The sequence below is a fragment of the Dipodomys ordii genome, unplaced genomic scaffold (genome assembly GCF_000151885.1).
Source record: "Dipodomys ordii isolate 6190 unplaced genomic scaffold, Dord_2.0 Scaffold207, whole genome shotgun sequence".
Taxonomy (NCBI): domain Eukaryota; kingdom Metazoa; phylum Chordata; class Mammalia; order Rodentia; family Heteromyidae; genus Dipodomys; species Dipodomys ordii.
Genome location: NW_012267423.1, coordinates 1,705,191 through 1,728,552, shown reverse-complemented (window position 1 = coordinate 1,728,552; position 23,362 = coordinate 1,705,191). Strand labels below are relative to the sequence as shown.

At 36.3% G+C, this 23,362-nt stretch overlaps 1 protein-coding gene across 1 annotated transcript in view; it reads left to right on the top strand.

Moving 5' to 3' along the window:
- Fbxl13 (F-box and leucine-rich repeat protein 13) overlaps positions 1-23,362 on the top strand; it is a 171,049-nt gene that overhangs the window by 49,346 nt on the left and 98,341 nt on the right. Inside the window, exons 7-8 of the mRNA XM_013035265.1 lie at positions 10,953-11,048; positions 18,687-18,816. Coding sequence (XP_012890719.1) covers positions 10,953-11,048; positions 18,687-18,816 — 226 coding nt within the window. The remainder of the gene's footprint in view (positions 1-10,952; positions 11,049-18,686; positions 18,817-23,362) is intronic.

Sequence of the window (23,362 nt, the reverse complement as noted above, 5' to 3'; positions counted from 1 at the left end):
TATATATATATATATGTATATATATATATTTTTTTTTTTTTGGTCTGATAAAATTTAATAGTGAAACCATGTGGTCCTGGATTTTTTTTTTTCTTTTGAGAGATACCTTACTGTTCATTCAGTCTCATTCAAGACTCATTATTGGTCTATTCAAGTTTTTCTTTTTAAATGCACTGATGGCTCATTTTTGGTAGGTCATATATCTGTTTATAGGTCTATTTCTTCTAGGATTTTTTTTTTGTCAGTCATGGGGCTTGAACTCTGGGCCTGGGCACTGTCCCTCAGCTCTTCAGCTCAAGGCTAGAACTCTACCCTTGAGCCACAGCTCCACTTCCTCTTCTAGGATTTTCAATTCATTAGAGTATAGGTTTTCATAATAATCTCTAATGCTTCTTTGTATTTCCATAGTATTAGTTGCTCTGATTTTATTTATTTGACTTTTTTTCCCTTGGTTTATGTAGCTAAATACTCACTTATTTTACAAAACTTTTCTTTTCTTTCTTTTTTTCTTTTTATGCCAGTCCTGAGGCTTGAACTCAGGGCTTAGCCCCTGTCTCTTAGTTGTTTTTTGGTTTGTTTATTTTTTTTGCTTGATGCTGGTGCTCTACCACTTAACATAGCCTGACTTTCAGCCTTTTGGTGATTAATTGGAGGCAAGAGTTTCATGGATTTAGATTCTAATCATGAGCCTTAAATCTCAACCTCCTAAATAGAATTATAGGTATGAGCCACTGTACCTATATCTTGTATATTTTCAAAAAAAATTTACAAGGTCTTATGAGTCATGACAATGTTCTTTTGTGCCTTATACCAAGAACCCATGTCCTTCTATCCAGGACCTTTTGGAACTCAGATTTAAAGAAATATGCCAGAGTGCTCAAAAAATAGAATGGCCAACTTGGAAAGGAACTAAGAATTTTTTGTAGTAAGCCTTTATCTTTTACACAGGGATAGCTGAGGGTCTGAGAGTTATATGATATCCTTCAAGGCAGACAGCTACAAAATAAGACTGAACCTGGTTTGCCTGACTTTTAGCCAAAGTTAAAGGCTCTGTATCTTTCTTTTTTAAAAAAAAATTCTGTGTCTTTCTTTTATCCCACTTGGAGCATTCTTAACAAATGGGATATATTTAAATATTTTACTGGACAGACACAAAATAATAATTAAGAACCATTATATATTTAATGGTAGGTGTACTACCATTAAAAATAGGATAACCTTTATTTATTCTTTCTTTTTTTGTTGTTGTTAGTACTGGGGCTTGAACTCAGGGTCTGGGCACTGTCTCTAAGCCTCTTTTGCTCAAGGCTAGTACTATACCACTAAGCCACATTCCCAGCCCTTATAACCTTTTTTTAATTACTGCATTTTGACATGACAGTACACATAGTATTGTTTTTAGAGATATCCTTAATATTTTTCCAATCAAGTAAACTACCTGCCAAATGCCATTAAAATGTGTAAGCAATCAGAAAGTAATAGTAATGCAAAAGTGAAAATTAATTGTTCTAACCAGTTAGTATTGATCAGTTGGTAAGTTTATTCATATAATAGAGTCGCAAAGTTAATTTTTAAAATCATATTTTACAAATAATCTTTAATATAATGACTTTTCTTAATCAATTTCAGAGATTTGGAAAGAAAAGGTACAATAAACATAAAAATATAATTTGAGTTGTGTCTGATCTTTATTGCTGGTTTTTGGAAGAATTAGTTTTTAAGCTAAATTAAGAAATATATGTACATTACCTTAACAATAAAATTAAATTAAAAAGAACATATATATATATATACATACATATTACATATATCCTAATGTCCTAAGGGAAAAATTAAAAACAGCACTTTGAATTTACTTGGAAAACACATATAAATTGCAAACTTGTTTTTTAGGTCCAATTACATCAACTATGAAAATGAGTCAGATTCTGTTTTGCAATCATTTGTTTAGTATCATTTGTCCATTAGTTAGCAGATGGTAGGGCTCATTGTACTATTGGTCAAATTGCTGGCTAAACTCAGAGCCAGTGGGAGGGTTGGCAAAGACCATTTCCATGAAAATGAAAGTCCCACCTCCCTTCTGTGTAGTTTGGCATTAACACCGGGAAAGGACTTAATGTTGATGAATTTGGAAATTTTAAACAATGTAGCTGTCTTAAGATGTAAACTTGTTTGATTATTTAATAATGTTAGTGTTGCCTTTCATTTGAAATAACTATGACTTTTTATTTGTTTGTGAAAGATATAAAGCATGTGGTTTTGCAAAAACAGTTACATGATCACCTTTAGGTGTCAATGCTGTTGACTTGTCTTCTCATAGGGAAAAACAAAACCCAGTTAACTATGAAAACTATTACAATGTTGTAGAAAAACCAGACAAGTCAGTTGTTTGATTAAATTACTTGGAATCATAACACAAAAGAGTATATTCAACAGCCTCTTAAGTCCATGTTTTGATAACCTGAGGGGTCAGTGTGACCTTAATTTGCCAAATCAGAATGGTTCCAGGTTTCTTAGCTATGTACCACATGACTTCAGATAGGGGAAGCTTCCAAAAGCACATTGTTCTATCAAGGAACTATGTGTGTTTTGGCTTAATTCATGGTGTAGATGAAAAGCAGAAAAAACATACTCTAAAAATTGCTTTAGGAACAGTTTATTTTTTGATAGAAGTTACTCAACTTGCAGACATTATTTTCATCACCCCAGCCTTAATCAGTAATACTATCTACCTTAAAGAATTTAGAAAAGATTTTAATATAAACTTTTAATGAGTTATACATAACAGAATCTCCCATTAGTTTTATCAGGAACTATCCTTGTGAAAATGATGAAGCATATGTAAGATGGAAAAGTATACTACAGAGAGAGGCAGCTGGATGGAAATTGCAAGGATCACCTTTGGGGTCTGGGGGACCGGTCCTGTCATTTGCTGTGTGGTCCTGGGCCCTTAATCCTTATTTCTAAATTGGCTCGTTTGTAAATGGAGGATGGGAGGGAAGATGTGGTGATGATGATATCTCCTACATTTGTTCTTGAGAGGAGTAACTGAGTTAAGTACTTCAAGCAATGCTTGGCATACAGAAATTTCTCAGAAGTCACTGTTACCAACACTGCTAAGTAACATTAATTGCTGCTATTGAACAAAGAAGGCTTAGTGATGGGTGGGAAGTCAAGAAGACTGGTTCTAAATTCAGCTCTACTGGCTCTGTCAGCTGTCTGACTTCCTACATAGCATCCAACTTCTCTCATCCTTGGAGTAAAGACTTGGAATTCCTTAGCAAAGAGTATGTACTTAAATTTCCTTTCAAACTTGACACTAACTTCTCCCTACCTCATGAGTAACTCATATAGTAATAAATAGTCTCTACTTGGGCTACAAAGGCACAAGTCATAATTGATTTCCAAAATAGAACTCATCTTTTCCCTACTCTTTCTCCTTTCTCTTTACCTTCTCTTTCTCCTGCACTCTCTCCAACTCTCTTTCTGGTAACCTATTTCTAATTGAATGATACCATAATCTACTCAGTTGACTCAGTCAGATTTTAAAATTATCTTTAGCTTCTCTTATTTTTTACCTTCTCTTATTTTTCTACTGTATTTCCATTTTCTTTTTGGTGAGTAATCTGCATTTCTTTGTTTCTTTTTTTTGTCGGTACTAGGGCTTGAAATCAATTCCTTGTGCTCTCACTGGGCTTTCTTGATCAAGGCTAGTACTCTACCATGTGAAACATGTCTCCAGTCTAGCATTTTGCTGGTTAATTGGAGGCAGAGTCTCAAAGGATTTTTATGCCTGGGCTACCTACCACCTCATGAATAGGTAGAATTGCAGGCATATATCTGGAACCCAGATATACTTTTCTCTTCATTCTCTCTAGTACTCATTCTCCGTCAGTATTTGATAGTATCCAAGCTACTTAATTGGTCTTTCAACATCTACCCTTGACTTGGACCTCCCAGTTCATTTTTTATTTTCCCACCAGCCATTCACATTTATCCATGTCACTTCCTTTGGTCAAAGCTTTCCTGAACTCTCCCTTTGCTTTTGCATGCTGCATGAGGCCTTTCATGTTTTAGCTTTCTAGCTCTCAATTGCATTCCCTTCATTTCTCCTCAAGAGCCCTTAGCTCTAGAGTGTTTGAGTTACTCTCTGTTCTACCCAAAGGCTCGGCACCCTCTTTGATTATAGAACTTTGCCCACCATGCCTCTCTGTGTGCAGAAGTCTCTCTTATTCCTTAGCTGGTTCACTCCTGCTTAGACCTAGTGTGGATGTCATCTTTACCGCAAGTGCTGCCATTGATACTCCTTTCTCTTAGTCTTGGGTAGTTGTTTATTCTACATGTTGCCAGAATCCCCAAGACACTTCTTAGTGTCTCATAATGGTTTTTTCCTTGGAAGTTTGTGCCATGAAGACAGGGACAGTGCTTTGAATTCTTTACATGTCATTGCTTATACTCATGTCTTGTCTCCTTTGATTCTGCTTTTTCCCCTGAAATGTTCTTTTTTCAGCCTTGATGGTGACATTTCCTGTTTTTCTTTTTGAAATTATTTCTCTTTTCTCATGACTGGTTTTAGATTGCACCACTGGATGCTAATTTTGGCCTTTTCTCATTGCTGTGTCTCTCACAAGGTTATGGCAGTCACAGCTAGGCTTTCAACTATCACTCTATGATATTGCTAATGATTTAAAACTACAGTGGGAGACATTTCTATCTTCCCTACCATACTTAAATCTTCATAAATATGAGGACTGTGAACCTTCTGATGTGTAGCAATGTTGGGAAAATGAACTGGTTTGGGGATGAGAGAAATTTAATTTTGAAATAATTGAATTTGAAATGCTTATATGGTATTAACGAACTTTACAACTTTAGCCAGGTGTGGGTGGGGGGGGGGGGGGGAGGGGAAGGGGAAACAAAGGAGGAGACAACAATGCTTTGATAAGAAATGTACTCATTACCTTGCCCATGTAATTATAACCCCTCTGTACGGTATTTTCACAATAAAATTTTTTTTAAAAAAATCTTTAAAGTATCTGAAAATTCATAGTCACAGAATCCTACATATAGAAAACTTCAGGGTTGTATGTCTTTTTATTTCATTTAATTGTAAATGCTGTACAGAGGGGTTACAGTTACATGAGTAAGGTAATGACTACATTTCTTGTCAAACAATGTTATCCCCTCCTTTGTTTTTCTCCTACTATCCCTTGCTTCCCCCAACTACCCCCCCCCCGAAATTGTAAAATTCATTTCCAACATAGTGTTGTGTGAGTCTCAGTGTTGCAATGGGTCATCCTGAGTCCTTGTTTCAGCATTTTGTTACTCCCCTTCCCCTCCCCAAATTAGATAAATGAATATACAAGATGCAGGGTCCCAAAAGCAAACACAGTGACAACAGGGGATATACCAAAGGGGGAAGAACATACAAAAGAAAGAAAAAATCATATAGTACATTAAAATAACAACAACAAAGAAAAACCTCTTGTGTCCATATCTTGGGGTTCATTTTATTTAGCATCATCTTATATAGTCATATGTATATAGCTTTTGAGCTTTTCTGTTCATCTGATAAGATTATCCTAGATATATACTAATTATTGCAAATAAGGGAAACCATGGGATCTATATTTCTTTGGGTCTGGCTTACGTCACTAAATAAGATTTTTTTCAAGTCCTTTAATTTCCTAACAAATGGGGATGTGTCATTCTTTCTGATGGAAACATAGAATTCCATTATATATATCATATTATATATATCTTATTTTCTTGATCTCTTCATCTAATGAGGGGCATCTGAGTTGGTTCCATATCTTAGTTATGGTAAAAATGCTGTGATAAGCATAGTTGTGCTGGTAGTTTTAGTGTGGCCTTGTTTGTGATCATTTGGGTAAATGCCCAAAAGTGGGATTGCTCAATATGTAGTCTTTTGAGGAACCTCCATACTGCTTTCCAGAGTGGTTGAACAAGTTTACACTCCCACCAACAGTGCAGCAGGGTTCCCTTTTGGCTGTAACCCCACCAGCATCCTTGTTATTAGAGTTCTTGATTATAGCTATTCTAAATGGAATGAGGTGGAATTTAAATTTTGTTTTGATTTACATTTGTTTTATGGCTAGAGAGGTTGAGCATTTCTTCATGAGTCTATTGGTCATTCTTTTCTCTTCTTCAGAGAAGTTTCTCTTTAAGTCATAAGGTGTGTTCTTTATTACTAAATATTTATGAGGGAATGCCAGACCTGACATTTACTTTCCTCTATCCAGAAGTACAGGATTTCTGTTCTTCAGGTTCTTCTAAAATAATAGAATCTTCAGCTTTGATATTGTTTCTAAGGAATCACGTGATTTTTTTGTTGCTTTGTATGTCCCTCCCCCACAGTATAACCCCTGTTTTCACTGTATTTTTATGTTGGTATAATTTGGGGAGGGGAAGGGAAAAAACAAATTGTTTAAGCAGGGATACACATTCCCAGCCCCTTAAAATTTTAGAGAGTGTGTCATCCTTTAACTCATCTGATTTTGGACCCAACTAAAAAGTAGACAGCCAGAACCAAAATATTATCAGATAGATCTGATAGCAGATGATGACTTAAGATAATTGATCAAGGCAGTATTTTATCTTTTGTTCCTGAATCAAGTAGACTCACCTCTTTGTCCCTGCACAGATGGACAACAGCTGGACTTTATACTGTGAAGAGCAGACCAGGGTTAGGAAGAGCAGTTGCAGACCTGATAATTTTTTTCACCCTCAAACTTACTAATTAGGTCCTTCCTTTTTTGCTGGGGAGGAATACGCTTGGAGAGGGGGAGGGGGAGGGTTGCTGAAGTATTTCCAGATGGAGATAAGAGGCCAAGGGAATGAAGCATCTCCATTAAAAATAATGTTTGCCCAGTGTCAGAGTTAGTGCTTTTATGTTGGACTTAGTTGACTCTAAAATGCATTCTGTGCCATTTGGGGAAGGATTAGATGTTGTTTCTTATATCAAAGCAGAAAAAAATGTTTCCTCATTATGTTTTGTCTCTAGAGCCTTCTGCTATTTCCACAAGGAGTAAAAACCCAAGTTGTCAATTATTTAAGCATAGCTATCATCTTATTTTTTCATTCTTTCTCATTGCTTATTTCCAGTTTACTCTTCTAATAGCTGTGAATGGGTCCAGCTCTGTGAAGGGCAGGTAAAAAGCTCCAGGTAATAGATTGCCTTGGTTACTTCAGATTCATTCTCTCTCTCTTCCCCCCTCCCTCCCTTCTTCCCTTTCTCCCTCTCCTTCCCTCCCCCCATCACTGTATATGCATGTGCGTGCATGCACTGGTCCTGGCTCTTGAATTCAGGGCCTGGGCATTGTCCTTTAGGTTTTTGTTTTTGGTTTTGGTTTCTTCAAGGTTGGCACTCTACCACTTGAGCCACAGCTCCACTTCTAGCTTTTTCTGGATAATTGAAGATAAGAATCTCATGAACTTTCTTTTTTTTTGTTTCTTCCTTTTTTTGTATGTTTTTATTCTAAAAATACAGTACAGAGGGGTTACAGTTACATGAGAAAGGTAATGAGTACATTTCCTATTGAGCATTGTTGCCTCTTCCTTTGTTTTTCCCCTACCATCCCTTCCCTCCCATCTCCACAACTACTCCCCCTTCCCTCCTCACCCACCAAAGTTGTAAAGTTTGTTTTCAATATAGTATCTTGTACATCTCATTGCTACAATGGGTCAATCAGTATCCCTATTTAAGCATTTTGTTTTTTCCCTTCCCCTCCCCAAATTAGAGAAGTGTATATACAAGATATCAAATACAGTGAAAACAGGGGTTATACCGTGGGGGAGAAACATACAAAGAAACAAAACAATCACATGGTACAATTATAAATAGGTTAGAAATAATAGCAATAAAGAAAAAAAATTTGTGTCCCTATCTTGGGGTACATCATCTTCTATGGTCATATGTTCATAGCTTTTGGCCTTTTCTACTTGTCCTACACATGTACTAGTTATTGCAAATAAGGGAAGCCATAAGACCTATGTTTCTTTGGGCCTGGCTTACTTCACTTAATATAATTTTTTCCTGGACTTTGCATTTCCTAACAAATGCGGCGATATCACATTTTCTTTTTTCTTTCTTCTTTCTTTCTTTCTTTTTTTTTTTTTTTTTTGCCTGTCGTGGGGCTTGAACTGTGGGCTTGGGCGCTGTCCTTGCTCTCTTCAGCTCAGGGTGAGTTCTCTACCACTTGAGCTACAACACCACTTCCGGTTTTCTGGTGGTTTTGGTGGTTTATTGGAGATAGGAGATAGGCTTTGAACCGTGATCCTCAGAGCTCAGCCTCATGAGTAGCTAGGATTACATGGGTGAGCCACTGGTGCCCAGCTTGTATTCTTTTTTTTTTTTTTTTGGTCCGGTCATGGGGTCTGAACACTGGGCTTGGGCGCTGTCCCTCAGTTCTTCAGCTCAAGGCTAGTGCTCTACCACTTGAGCCACAGTGCCACTTCCAGCTTTTTTCTTTTTGCTTATGTGGTGCTGAGGAATCGAACCCAGGGCCTCAGGCATTCAAGGCAAGCACTCTACCACTGAGCCACCTTCCCAGCTCCCCCCAGCTACTGAGTTCTCCCCTTTCCTGGTCCTGAAGTTGCAGTGTGAGAGAGAACTACACAGACAATGTAAGTGTATAACCCCATAATTTATTAGTTAGTACTTCAATACCGAATCGAAGTCAGTGAGATCAGAATCAACAGGATAAACACACCCTGGAGTGTCTGGTGGACTCCAGGTTCAAGTCAATCCTTTTGCATGGGGAAGCACCCCCTATTAGGTGGAGATACCCAGATCACATAATTCCCTGCACCAGTTGTGGTTTGCTTCCTAATTAAAGGATTTCCTTATAACACTGTTTGCATCATGAAGAGGTCATTTTCCAGAACCACAGGGAGTGATACATGTACCCTGATTCTTAAGCCCACTGAATTTAATTCCTACTGTATTCCCACTGTGCCTTTGGCTACTGTCACTTTTGTATTCAAAGAATGTATGCCATTTTACATTTTTGTCTTTTCCCTCTTTTTTTTTTCCTTTCTGGTGGTTTGGATGGTGTTTTGCTTTTCTAGACTTTCCCCCCACTTCTTTTCAAACATTATTTGATGACTTTCATTACATTGTGTCCATATATATATGTAATGTCCTCCTATCCTTTCCACCCTTCAGTATCTACTCTTTTTCTCCTCCCTTTCCTTCAGTACTGCCTCTACACAGTTCCCTTGTGACATCTGGGTGCCATTAAACTAAACATTACCATCTACATAATATGAATTACTTTCAATTAAACATTTAAAAATACCATACTTTTAAATATTTTATTTAGGAACTTTTTCTTTAGGGCTTTTATCCTCCAGGAAGACAGTACCATTAACCACTTATTCTAGCTTTCCATGAAATGATTTTTTTTCTGTTTTAAAAGATGTAACATGACTCATAATTAGGTCTTCCTAATTGTCTTGATTCTTTATTCCTCACTTTATGTTCCTATATTAATCTGAGTTCTTCAGAAAAACAGAACATTGTTGTTTGGATATGAAGGGTTCCCCCAAAGACTTATGTATTGAAGGCTTAGTCTCCTGTGCACAGTGCTTAAAGGTAGAGCCTTAAGAAATGATTGCATCATGAGGGCTCTCACCTCATCAATGGATTAATCTATTGGTGAACTCATATCTTCATGAGTTATTCAGAGGTGGACCAATTTTAGAGAAAGCAGATTACTTAGGACATGCCTTTTTTTGTGCCATTTGCTGTCCCTGAGCTTTTGCTCTCAAGGCTAGCACTCTCCCACTTAAGCCACAGTTCCACTTCTGGCTTCTTGTAGGTTAATTAGAGGTAAGAGTCTTATGTAGTTCTTTGTGCCCAGGCTGGCTTTGAACCATGATCCTCAATACTCAACCTCTTGAGTAGCTAGAATTATAGGCATGAGCCACCAACACCTGGCTAGGACATGACTTTTAAGCTTATATTTGTACCTTCCGATTCCTGGTCATAATGAAGTAAGCATCTTTCTTCCATATTACTCTGCTATGATATATTTCCTCATCACAGGAAACAGCAGAGCATATGGAAATATACATAGATGATTCAGATGGAGGTATTTAAAGTGTATCCATAACATAATGTTATGGTTTGGGTGTGAGATACCCCCTAAAAGGCTCACATGTTGAAAGATTTGGTCCACTGAGAGGTTTATGGATTATTAAAACTCTGACCTACTCAATGTATTAATTAATTGACAGCTTCATGATTTAATGGCCTTACTGGTACATGATGGGAACTTTTGGAATCAGGGCCTGGTTAGAGGAAGTAGGCCATTGGAGGTGTGTCTTTGGTGGCTATATAATGTGCAGAAACCCTCCCTGTCTCTTTCTGTACTTCCTGGCCTCCATGAGGTAAACAACTTCACCACACTTTCTTGTCAGGTGAGTTTATTCCTCTTTTCCTAAGAACCTTATTACTTTAGAGAAACCCAGTTCAGTCCAGCAATTACTGAATGCTTCCTATGTACTAGACACCACTTAAAAGAAATCACTTTTTAAAAAAAGTTGCCTTGAAACTTCACAGTAAGTAGATTGTACAGAGTGAACAGTGTGGTACAGAGTTCAGTTCACTCTAAGAATATGGTTTACAATGCAGATTTTTAAAAACATTCTCAGATCATGTTTTTAAGAAGTTTATAAAAAAATCTCAGAATAGTCCTTTAAGTGGTAAGAAATGGTTATAAGGAACTGTGAAAAATGGTGTATTATGCAAATTTTGTATATACAGGTATATTACATACAGGTATATTATAAATGGTTTGGTACAGGGTTCAAACCATTTCAAAGAATACAGAGCACATCTAGTATTTTTAAAGATCACATTATATAAAAGGCAAGTTACACTAAAGTTTACTTATATTCAACTATGTATTTCTTTTCTTTGCACTTAGATTTTCTCATACCTTACTTTCAAAGATATGATAATATGTGGTCAAGTTAACCACTCCTGGATGTCGATGATCCAAATAAACTCCATGTGGACTGCTGTAAGTAGGCATGCACTGAATTATGATGTTGTTCTAGTTCTTTAAAGTGAGTGGATTTATGTGAGGACAGCTGTGGTAGGGACCATCTTTCCTTGTTCCCTGTGGCAAGTGCATTTGTTTTCCTCCGGTTTGAGCACAACTAGAGGAAGAGATTAGAAAAGAAAATATTACCATATGAGATACATTAATGTTTTCAAATTTAAATGGCAACTATAAATTGAAAATTAATTTTAGATTGAAACAAATCTCCATTTTATTGGATAGTTGGTATTATTACTGTGTGCCTGATTCTTTTTCATGAGACGGAACTGTATGTTGAGTCCTTGACTATAAGAAAGAATAGGCCTAGGGCTGGGAAGGTGGCTCAGTGGTAGAGCGCTTGCCTTGCAGGCATGAGGCCCTGGGTTCGATTCCTCAGCACCATATAAACAGGAAAAAAAAGCCGGAAGTGGTGCTGTGGCTCAAGTGGTAGTGCGCTAGCCTTGAGCTGAAGAGCTGAGGGACAGCGCCCAGGTCCAGAGTTCAGGCCCCACGACTGGACCAAAAAAAAAAAAAAAAGAAAGAATAGGCCTAGAGTGTGTCACTTATAGTGACCTTTTATAGCACATAATTTAGAGGCCGATGATACGTAAAACCATCAGGAGCAGTTTATGTGAGCTCTGAGTGACCAAGGCTAATTGATAAGCAGTGTCATTGGCATTGCAGTATTTGTAATATTTTTTAACTGAAAGTTTAAGTTTTTAGCTGAAACATCCAATGTGTGAGCATTCAATTTTTTTGTTTTATTTAATCATTTATCTTTGCTATCTGAATAAAGCTATCATTTGTACTAAGATGCTTGATAAAATTGTGCCAGAATAAAGACAGAAATAAGATGAGGGACAGCATTCAATGCAAAGAGAAATTTACTGAACATAAGGAGATTTAAGTTCGTATTCTAGATTCACTCTTCATAGTCCTGTGCTCATATTCCCAGCATCATTGTCCTGTGAGGCCTCTGGCAGTGCTGGCTTTTCTTCATTCTGCTAGCCATCTAGAGAACCTCATCTTAGTGGTGTACCTATTATTTCTTCTCCAAAGGATATTCATATTTTCTTTCTTGTGGGTTTTCCAAAGGAAAAAGTAATATCCCTAGACATCTGTTACATTAGAAAAAGACTTATTACTTTAAGCCAGTTGTTCTCCAAGTATGGTCCTATGACTAGTAGCAGCAGCAGAATTCAGGAACTTGTTGGAAATGCAAATTCTCAGGCCATATTCCAGACCTACTGGGTCAAACTCTGGAAGTAGCTATCAGAAATCTGTTTTAATAATCCATCTAGCAGTCTCTGATACCAGCTCATTTGAGAATTACTTCCTTACACTAAGAACTTAAGACAGGGTTATCTAGGATGGAATAAATTCTCTTCTTATCATCACAAACAGCATAGAACAGTGCAATATGCCATTGAGGTATAAAAATGTGGAATTGATTTATGGACCTAGCACTCCTCCAACTATTCAATTTCTGTTAGTTTCTATGAGTAAGATAAAATGGTTCCAGGCCACCAAGTCACAGGTCAGTCTGAGCACAGGATGGTGGTGAAATAGGAAGAAAGTGCACTTTAGATAACAGGGATAACACTGGTCACTTCTCATAGACTGATGGCATAAATGATCAGGTTTCTGAGATTACACTGTCATCCAAGAAACAGATGAGAGAGGTCATTAAGGAACATATGTGTTTATTTTTATCAGCTGAATCTTCTCCCCCATTGTATCTTGGAATGAGAAACACAGGCATGTTCCAGGTTACAAAAATAGTACTAGGTCAAGCATAGTACAAAAAATGTTAACTTAGAAGTCCATGCTGGAAAATGCTAGGGTGGATGTGTGTCTGCATGCATACGAATGTACTGACAAGTTGAAACAGGTTCTGGTTTATGTGTTGGATATTTTAATCCTACCCACACTCAATTATTAAATTTTTTTTACTTCATTTTTGGTGCAGTTTGGTTATGTTTTTGAACTAATAATAACAGCTAATATTTATTAAGTCCTACCTATCTCCCAGGTCTACACTAAGCAGTTACTTTGCTTTGTGTTCAATTGTTACTTGTAGCCTCCTGAGTTAGGCACTGTAATTTTTCTCATTATACAGATGAAAAGAAAGTCCCATTTAAGTAATAGCCTGCATTATTCAGTTGGTTTAAAATTCATACTCTACTCTTCTCATTACAAAGTGTGTGCTTTAAAAAAATATTTTTAGTGTAAAGATACTGTACAGAGGGGTTACATGAGCAAGGTAATGAGTCCATTTCCTGTTAGCATTTGTTGTCCTTTGTTTTTCTCCTACCATCCCTTTCCTCCTCACCTCCCAGCTTCTCCCTCCTCCTCTCTCCTCCCACCTCTTCAAAGTTGTAAAATTCGTTTTTCAACATACTGTCTTATACATCTCATTGTTACAATGGCTCATCCTGCATACTTATTTCAGCATTTTGTTATTTCCCTTCCCTTCCCCTCCCCAAATTAGAAAAATGTATATACAAGATGACAAACAGGGGTTGTACCATGGGGGAAGAACACACAAAGAAACCAAAAAAAAATTCACATAGTATATTATAAGTACAGTAAAAAGAACAGCAACAAAGATAAAACCTCTTGGGCTGGGAAGGTAGCTCAGTGGTAGAGCGCTTGCCTTGCATGCCTGAGGCCCTGGGTTCGATTCCTCAGCACCACATAAGCAAAAAGAAAAAAAGGCGGAAGTGGTGCTGTGGCTCAAGTGGTAGAGCACTAGCCTTGAGCTGAAGAGCTGAGCGATAGCACCCAGGCCCAGAGTTCAGGCCCCACGACTGGACCTCCCCCCAAAAAGATAAAACTCTTGTGTCCCTAACTTGGGGTTCATTTTGCTTAACATCAGGTTATATGGTCATATGCACATAGCTTTTGACCTCTTCTGCTTGTCCTAGACATGTATTAGTTATTGCACATAAGGGAAACCATGGGACCTATGTTTCTTTGAGTCTGGATTACTTCACTTAATATAATTTTTTCTAAGTCTTTCCATTTCCTAACAAATGGGGCAATGTCATTCTTTGAGATGGAGGCATAGAATTCATATATATGTATATATATATATCATGTTTTCTTGATCCATTGATCTACTGAGAGGCATCTGGGTTGGTTCCATATCTTAGCTATGGTAAATAATGCTGTGATAAACATAGTTGTGCTGGTAGTTTTAGTGTGGCCTTGTTTGTGATCATTTGGGTAAATACCTAAAAGTGGGATTGCTGGGTCATAGGGGAGCTCTATGTGGAATCTTTTGAGGAACCTCCATACTGCTTTCCAAAGCGGTTGAACAAGTTTACACTCCCACCAACAATGCAGTAAGGTTCCCTTCTGTCCACATCCCCTCAAGCATTCCTTGTTATTAGATTTCTTGATTATAGCCATTCTAACTGGTGAGGTGGTATCTCAATGTTGTTTTGATTTGCATTTCTTTTATGGCTAGAGAGGTTGAGCATTTCTTCACGTGTCTATTGGCCATTCTTATTTCCTCTTCAGAGAAGTCTCTCTTTAAGTCACAAGGTGTATTCTTTATTACTAAATATTTATGAGGGAATGCCAGACCTGACATTTACTTTCCTCTATCCAGAAGTACAAGATTTCTGTTCTTCAGGTTCTTCTAAAATAATAGAATCTTCAGCTTTGATATTGTTTCTAAGGAATCACGTGATTTTTTTGTTGCTTTGTATGTCCCTCCCCCACAGTATAACCCCTGTTTTCACTGTATTTGATGTTGGTATAATTTGGGGAGGGGAAGGGAAAAAACAAATTGTTTAAGCAGGGCTACAGGTTGACCCATGGCAACAATGAGATGTACAAGACGCTATGTGGAAAAATGAACTTTACAATTTAGGGGTGGGGAGGGAGGGGGAGTGTAATTGTGGAGATGGGAGGAAGGGATGGTAGGGAAAAACAAAGGAGGAGACAACAATGCTTGATAAGAAATGTACTCATTAACTTGCTCATGTAACTGTAACCCCTCTGTACAGTATTCTCACAATAAAAAACTTATTAAAAAAAAGAATCTTCGGCTTTGCTAACAAACTCCCAACAAAAGATAGGCAACATCAGAGTATCTTCAGAATATTTATGAAAGATTTCATTTATTAAATTCTCTAGAAACTGGGATTTTGTGTCCCTAAACTGAATTAAATAATCATAGACTTACATAGTTAGACTATTAGTTTAGGTTCTCTCTCTTTTTCTTTTTGGCAAATAGTGGGGTTTAAACTCAGGACCTTGTACTTGTTAGGCCAGCATTCTAATACTTGAGTTGTGCCTTTAGCCCTTTTTGCTTAATTTTTCTGGTAGAGTCTGATGCTATTATCTTGTGTGGCCTGGTCTATAATTTTCCTACTTATTCCTCCTTTATATCTAGGATGACAGGTATGTACAGTCACATTTAGCATTTTTGCTGACATGGCATCTCTCACATTTTTCAGGGCTGTCCTCAAACTACAGTTCTCCCTATTTCTTCCTCTAGAATAAATGGTATGAACTACCTTGCCTAGCTTGGTTTTCTCTCTCTCTCTTTTTGGCTGTTGGGTTTTATTCCCCCTGAATTCTTCTTCAGTCCCATTGTATGGTTTTTGATATGAAGTCTTTATTTAATCATTCTTCAATTATAGGACATTTACATTATTTTCTTCTCTTGGTGGACTTCTGCAATGGCTATCCTAGTCCACATTTATTTTATTTTTTGTTAATTATATTTTATTTGCATTGTAAAGATGATGAACAAGGGGTTATAGTTTTATAAGTAAGGTAATGAATACATTTGTTTTAAATCATGATTACCCCATCCTCTCATTATCTCCCACTTACCACTTTCTATACCCCTCTCCATCCACTCCTCCCCCCACCCGAGTTGTAATGTTCATATCCAACATAGTGTTGAGTGAGTATCAATGTTGCTTTGGTTCATCCTTTGTCCTGCTGTTTCTGTGAGTCCCTTTCTCTTCCACATATTGACTAATCTTATATATACAAGATACAAGGTACAGAAAACTAAGAGAAATGGGAAAAAAGAACAAACTACATATGGGGCCTAAAACGAACTTTAAATTGGGGTTAATATTGATATGCTTCATTATATATGGTCCTATGCACTAAGCAATTGGGTTATTGAGACCCCCCCTGTTAATAATATCATAGATATATTCTAGTTCTTACAAATGAAGGGAATTATAAAACCAACTTTTCTTTGGGTCTGGCTTATTTCACTTAATGAAAGTTTTTTCCTCTTTCCATTTCCTTATGAATGGAGCAGTGTTATTCTTTCTGATGGAAACATAGAACTCCATTGTATATATGTAAGACATCCTCTTGATCCATTCATTTACTGAGGGTCTGGGTTGGTTCCCTATCTTAGCAATGGTAAATAATGCTGCAGTGAACATGGTTGTGGTGGTGGCTTTAGTATGGCCTTGTTTGTGATCATTTGGGTAAATACACAGGAATGGGATTGCTGGATCATGAGGGAACTCTATGTTTAGTCTTTTGAGGAACCTCCATACTGCTTTCCAGAGCTGTTGGACAAGTTTGCATTCCCATCAACAGTGTATTATCATTCCCCTTTGGCCACATTCTGCCAGCATCTGTTGTTGTTAGTTTTCTTGATAATGGCTTTCTAACTGGTATAAGGTGGAATCTCAAAATATTGTTTTGATTTGCATTTTTTATGGCCACAGATGTTGAGCAATTCTTCATGCGTCTATTGGCCATTCATATTTCCTTTTCAGAGGAGTCTCTCTTAAAGTCTTTAGCCCACTTTTTAGTGGGGCGATTGTTTCTTTGGGGGTTTGTTTTTGGGGAATTTAATTTCTTGAACTGTAGGCTCTGTTGTATGACTAGTGAAGATCTTCTCCCAGTCTGTGGGGTTTCGTTATATCTTGCTTACTATGTCCTTTGCGGTGCAGACTCTCTGTAGTTTAATGCAATCCCATTTATCCAGCCTTTGATTTGTTGTGTTGCTGGGTCTTTATTAAGAAAGTTTCAACCTGTGCCAAGAGCGCTAGTGTTTCTCCTATTCCTTCTTGTGGTATTTTTAGGGTGTCTGCTTTTATCTCAAGATCTTTGATCCATTTGGAATTGATTGTGGTGCAGGGTGATATAAGGATATAACTTTAATTTTCTACACATGTTTAGCCAATTCTGCCAGTACCATTTGTTGAAGAGGCTGTCTTTCTTCCATCCTATTTTTTGGCTCCCTTGTCAAAGATTAGGTGGCCACAGGTCCTCAGGTTCATATTTGGGTCTTCAGTTCTATTCCATTGGTCCTCAGGCCTGTTCTTGTGGCAGTACTAAGATGGTTTTTTAAAATTATTATTATTACCATGACTTTGTAATAGAGTTTGAAGTTTGGTATTGATATTCCTCCAGTACTCTTCTTCCTGCTAAGTATTGTTTTTGCTATTCGGGGTCATTTATTGTTCCATATGAATTTTTGCATTACTTCCACTATTTCATTAAAGAAAGAAGTTGGGATATTCATGGGTATTACATTGAATTTGTGTATAGCCTTTTCACAACGTTAATCCTCCCAATCCAGGAGTATGATGGAAAGTGTTTCCACTTCCTTAGATCTGCTTTAATTTCCTTTTTCAGATTTTTGAAAATTTCATTGTAGAGGCCTTCACTTCTTTGGTTAAATTGATTCCTAGGTATTTTTTTGAGGTTATTGCAAATGGAGTTGCTTTCCTAATTTTAGCCTCTGTCTTCTTCCACATTTTAAATATATATACATATATATACACACATATATGTATATATAGATACACGCACATATTATGTGTGTGTCTATATCTATATCTATCTATCTATATATATATATGACTATAACTGCAGGATAAATTCTAAGAGGCAACAAGTTGGATTGGCTTATATGGAATTCCCAAATAGCTTTAACTCTACAATTATCTTAGCTCTCTCTGATTTTTCATGCCTGATAGCTCTTTGTTTCTGTTTTGCATTTTTTTAATTCACAAAGGGGATTGGATGTTATTTCAGATGTCGAGAAGCCATTAGTGGGTTAGGGATGTAGCTCATAAGTAGAATGCTTGCTTAGTATGCTTGAGTCTTTAATCTCTAGTAAAACACATACACAACACATGTGTTACACTTTTTATCTTAATGTAGTATATTTTTATTGGCAAATTCAAATCATTTTTGGAAGTCTATTGTGTATTTCTTATTTATAAAATTTGCATATTCTAATAGTGCACACTAACATTTTAGTCGATTTCTTTTATTTATATATATTTACTTATATATTTGTATATAAAATATATAGAGAGAAGACATATACATATTATATATTATATAAATATAATTAAAATAAATAATATAAACAATATAAATATAAAATATATGTTATATATTATATATATTTACTTATTATCTCTAAGAACTTGTATAAAGTATTTTCAATTTAATATGTCAGTTTGTGAGTACAATCCATCTTAGTCTACATTTCCATTTGGAAATGATCTGGTGAGGAACTTTTAGCATTTGATGCTTTAAAATATTTAACATTTTTACATAAAACAGATCTTTCTTATTTCTAAATGTCTTCTGTTCATGCTTTTTCAGATAGATTTTTCTATATCAGAAACCATTTCAGAGAAATGTGTAGTGTCTACTTTGCAAAAGTGGCGTCTAAATGTGCTACGTTTGAATTTTCATGGTGTTTTTCTCCGAACAAAAACATTGAGAGCTGTCAGTAAGTATGTTCAGTATAGCTATTTGTCTTGATTGCTTGTATGCCAGTTAATGAATATAGAAATTGTAAACAAAAGTTTAAATAACATGAAAACCTCAATGGCACATGAGTCACAAAGAATGTTAGTTGCAGCCATTTTAACAGTGTGTAATATAAGCCAGGCACTGGTAGCTTACACCTGTAATCCTACCTCAGGAGGCTGAGATCTGAGGATTATGGTTCAAAGCCAGCCTGGGTAGGAAAGTCTGTGAGACTCTTATCTCTAATAAACCACTCAGAAAACCAGAAGTGGCACTGTAACTCAAGTGGTAGAATGCTAGCCTTGAGCTGAAGAGCTGAGGGACAGTGCCCAGGCCCAGAGTTCAAGCCACATGACCAAAAAAAAGTGTTTAATATAGTTAGTTCTTACTGGATTGTATGCTCTGGGAGTTCATTTTTTTGTCCATTCTTCTTGATTGCTGTTTTTGTCTAGTATCTGCTTATCTGTATATCATTAATTTGTCTATTAGAAATATAATACAAAGGCATGTTCTTATTTTAAAAAATCCAACAAATAGCAAACTCATCTTTTTCATTTCCTTCAAACCATCCATTAACTTATTAAAAAGTACCTAATGTTATCAGTTTTGCTAAAATATATTTACATATGTATATTCTTTTGTAAATACATATATGAGTTAAAATATATTCACTTTTAACTAGAAAGGGATATATTATTTTACATTTCTTTTAGTTTGGATGTGTCTAAGAGTTTATCAGTTTCAGGTGGATTATCTAATTATTTTAAGTATAATTGTTCATAACATTCTCCTTTTTATTTCTGAAAAATTGCCACTAATATACCTTGCATTTCTGACTTAAGTAATATTAGTTTTCTTTCTAGTCAGTCTAGTTAAACCATTGCCAATTTAGAGTAGTTTTTAAAGTTCTTAGGAAAATTGGGCAGAAGGTACAACGATTTCCCATGTATTCCCTGCCTGCATGCATGCATAGCCCATCACTATCCCGTATCAGAGCCATTCACTTGGTGATCCTATAATGACTCAAAGTCAGTAGTTTATATGAGTTTTAATTCTTGGTGTTTTATATTATATGAATATAACAAATTTATATTTATATAAATCCATCTTTATAGTTTTAAACGCAGTATTTTCTTTATTCCAAAATGCTTCTGGATCTATTCATTCACCCCTTTCTTACTGACAACCCCTAGAAACCACCCTTTTTTTTCCTGAGACTAGGATTTGCACTCAAATTTCGTGTTTTCTGTTTGCTTACCAATTGTTGCTACTACTTGAGCCCCATTTCCAGTTCAGCATTTTGCTGGTTCTTTTTTGGAAATGGAGTCTCAGACTTCTTTCTTGGTTGACCTAGAATCATGATCTTCCAGTTCCAACCTCCAGAGTAGCTTGAATTACAGGTGTGAGCCACTGGTGCCTGTCTTAGCACTGACTTTTTTAATTGCCCATATTCCTTTGCTTTTCTAGCATACCATATGATGGTGATAATATACTAGTAGCTTATTTTTTCTTTTTAAACTCAGAAGCTCAAGCTTGTTAGTCAAGTGCTTTGCCACTTGAGCCTCCTCAGAGAGGCTCTTTTCACTTAGTAACACACAATTAAATTTCTTCTTTGTCCTATCATAGCAGGAGAACTTATTTCCTTTTAACACCTTTTGTCGGAGAATACCATGGTTTATTTATTAGTTCACTACTAGATAACATTTTAGTTTATTTCAAGTTGTGGCAATTATGAAACTGTCCTATGCATCCATTTGTTAGTTTGTTGTTGTTGCTGTTGTGGACATAGGTTGCATGAGCTTTCTGCTGCTATGACAAAACACCTATGATAACTTGAAAGAAGGAAATGGTTACATTGGCTCATGGTGCTAGAGATTTTGATCCATTTTCACTTTATTCTGTTGCTTTTGAGCCTGTGGTGAAACAGTGTATCACTAGAGATGTCATAGAGAAAAGTTGTTCACTTTACAATGACCAGAAAGCAGAGGCATGGAGGAGGGAGTTTCCAATATCCCTTTCAAGGGCATAACACTAATGACTTAACTTCCTACTACTAAGCTATGCCTCCTAAAGGTTTCAGCACTTCCCAGAAGTGCTACATGCTGTCAACCACGCCTGCTATACCTGTTTTGAGAGATATTTAAGACTTATGCATGAGATTTCCATTCTTTTTAGGTACCAAGAAGCACTATTGGTAGATTGTAGGGCAAGAGAATATTTGGTTTTGTAAGAAAGTAGGAATCTCTTCCAGAGAGGCTGTACCAACTTGCAATCTATCAGCAGCAAATGAGAGTTCTTGCTGTTCCACATTTCCTCCAGCATTTATTTAATGTTGCCAGTGTTCTGGATTTGGACCATTTTAGTCAGTGTGTAGAGATATCTCATTGCTGTTTTAACATTTCCTTGTTGATACATGATGTGTGGATTTGGACCATGTTTTTTTTCAAGTCAAGCAGGAAGAAACTAGTTTATTAACACAGAGCAGCCCTTTTTAAAGCAAAAAAGAGTGGGTGGCATGGCAGGGGAGGAAGAGGAGCCAATCACTGTCAAGGTCATACCCTATCATGCACCAAAGCTTCCACGGACTGGTTACGCACTGAACGTAAGGCAAATTGGGCTCTGCCCACTCGGATTTGGACCATTTTAATCACTGTGTAGAGATAGCTCATTGCTGTTTTAACATTTCCCTGTTGACATATGATGTGGAGCAACTCATAGTCTTTGATATGTTGTCTCCTTATTGTTCAGTTTTAAGGATGTTTTGCAATTTTGGATAACAGGTATGTGGTAACAAAATATCCTTCCAGTCTATAGTTATCTTTTCATGCTCTTGATATATCTTTTTTTTCTTTTTGTGTCAGCCTTGGGGATTGAACAGCCTAGGTGCTGTCCATTAGCTTCTTGGCTCAAGGCTAGCACTAGAGCCACAGCTTCACTTCTGACTTTTTGTAGTTAATTGGAGATAATAGTCTTTTAGGCTTTCCTGCCAGGGCTGGCTTTGAGCTGTGATGCTTAGATCTCAACTTTCTGAGAATGTGTGAGCCACTGGTGCCCAGCTGGTTTGCCATTTTTAAAATGTTATGTTTATTATTTATCTAGACATGTAATCTTAGTACAGTTACACTTGCAATCCTGAATAGACTTTTTTTTAAAGGAAGTAAATGTTATGTTGACCTCATCTTTGTGATATTTTTAATTTGCCACTGATAATTTAATAAAACCAGTTTTATTTCTGGCAGTATAGTAAAAGATATAAATCATTTTTAAAGATGTTTTTGTTGTTCTATCCTATAACTCTCAGCTCATCTATCAATATATCTAGAATTACACAATTTCTAGCAATAGGTATGGCTTTTCTGATTTTTTAGAATTAAGATAAATATTGGCTGATCTTTTGGGCTGTTTGGCTGACTGAATACAACAGTTGTAATCCTGGTGTCAGTAAAGGTATTAAGAGGAAGTTAACCTCAAACTGTTATCTTAAGCTGTTGAAAAGGAAATGAGTAAATAGGTTTATACAATTTAGGCAAGTAGATTCTTATTACTAAATTGCTTTTATTTGCTGGAATTGTTGAGATTTCATGGAAACAGATATAAATTGATCCAGAGAATAACTGTCAGAGGAGGAACTGTGAGTAAATGAATATTAGATAGTTCCCAGATTGCCAGACATTAGGGTCAGAGAAAATAAGCTTAGGACTTTGAGATCCCAGCTTATAGTAAATCTTGTTTACTTAAGAAACATCAGACAATCTTAGATTTAGCAAGAAAGTTCTAAAAACATTTAAATTACTCAAAGATTAGATTTTTGTTCATATGTAGATCTCAGGATTATCATACTTTTTACTAGCATGGAGAATACTTACTATTTTTTTAGTCTCCTGAACTGCATCATTTATTGAACATAAGAAAAGCCCCAAAGCAAGTTATTAGAGTAACCAAGAAGTAAAATTTGGTAGAAAGGGAAGAGTCTACTTTATTCCATCAGAAACCAACTGTGGTTTCTTCAAAAAGTATAAATACAGAAAAGGAGAGACTCTTAAGCTCTCAAAACATACTTAAACCAAGGCCCTGAGAGACATTTGTAGCTCCAGCTGATTTACTTTTGGATTAATTCTGTTTCAATGTGCTCTTTACTTCCAATTAGATCCCTAGGGGTGATATTGGATATTAAAAAAAATTAACCAATTAAATCTTAATCAGCCTCTAAAAAAGTAAACCAGAGAACAACTGGGACCATTCTCTGAATCAGATTAAATTTCCTCATTCTACTCCAGAATCCTTTCTGGAGTGATCTGGGTGCATCTCTTGCCTTCTTACTGATCACGCTCTGGTTTCTTTACCAAATATTGAGGCGGTTCCATGTCTTTAGTATTCCACTCTAAGATTTCTGGACATAATAAATGAATTTGTTACATCTCTCTGACAACACATAAAAGTTAACAGTTTTGTTGGATGCCTCACAGTAAATAATGTAGGGATGCATATATATATATATATATACACATATATATGTGTATATGTCA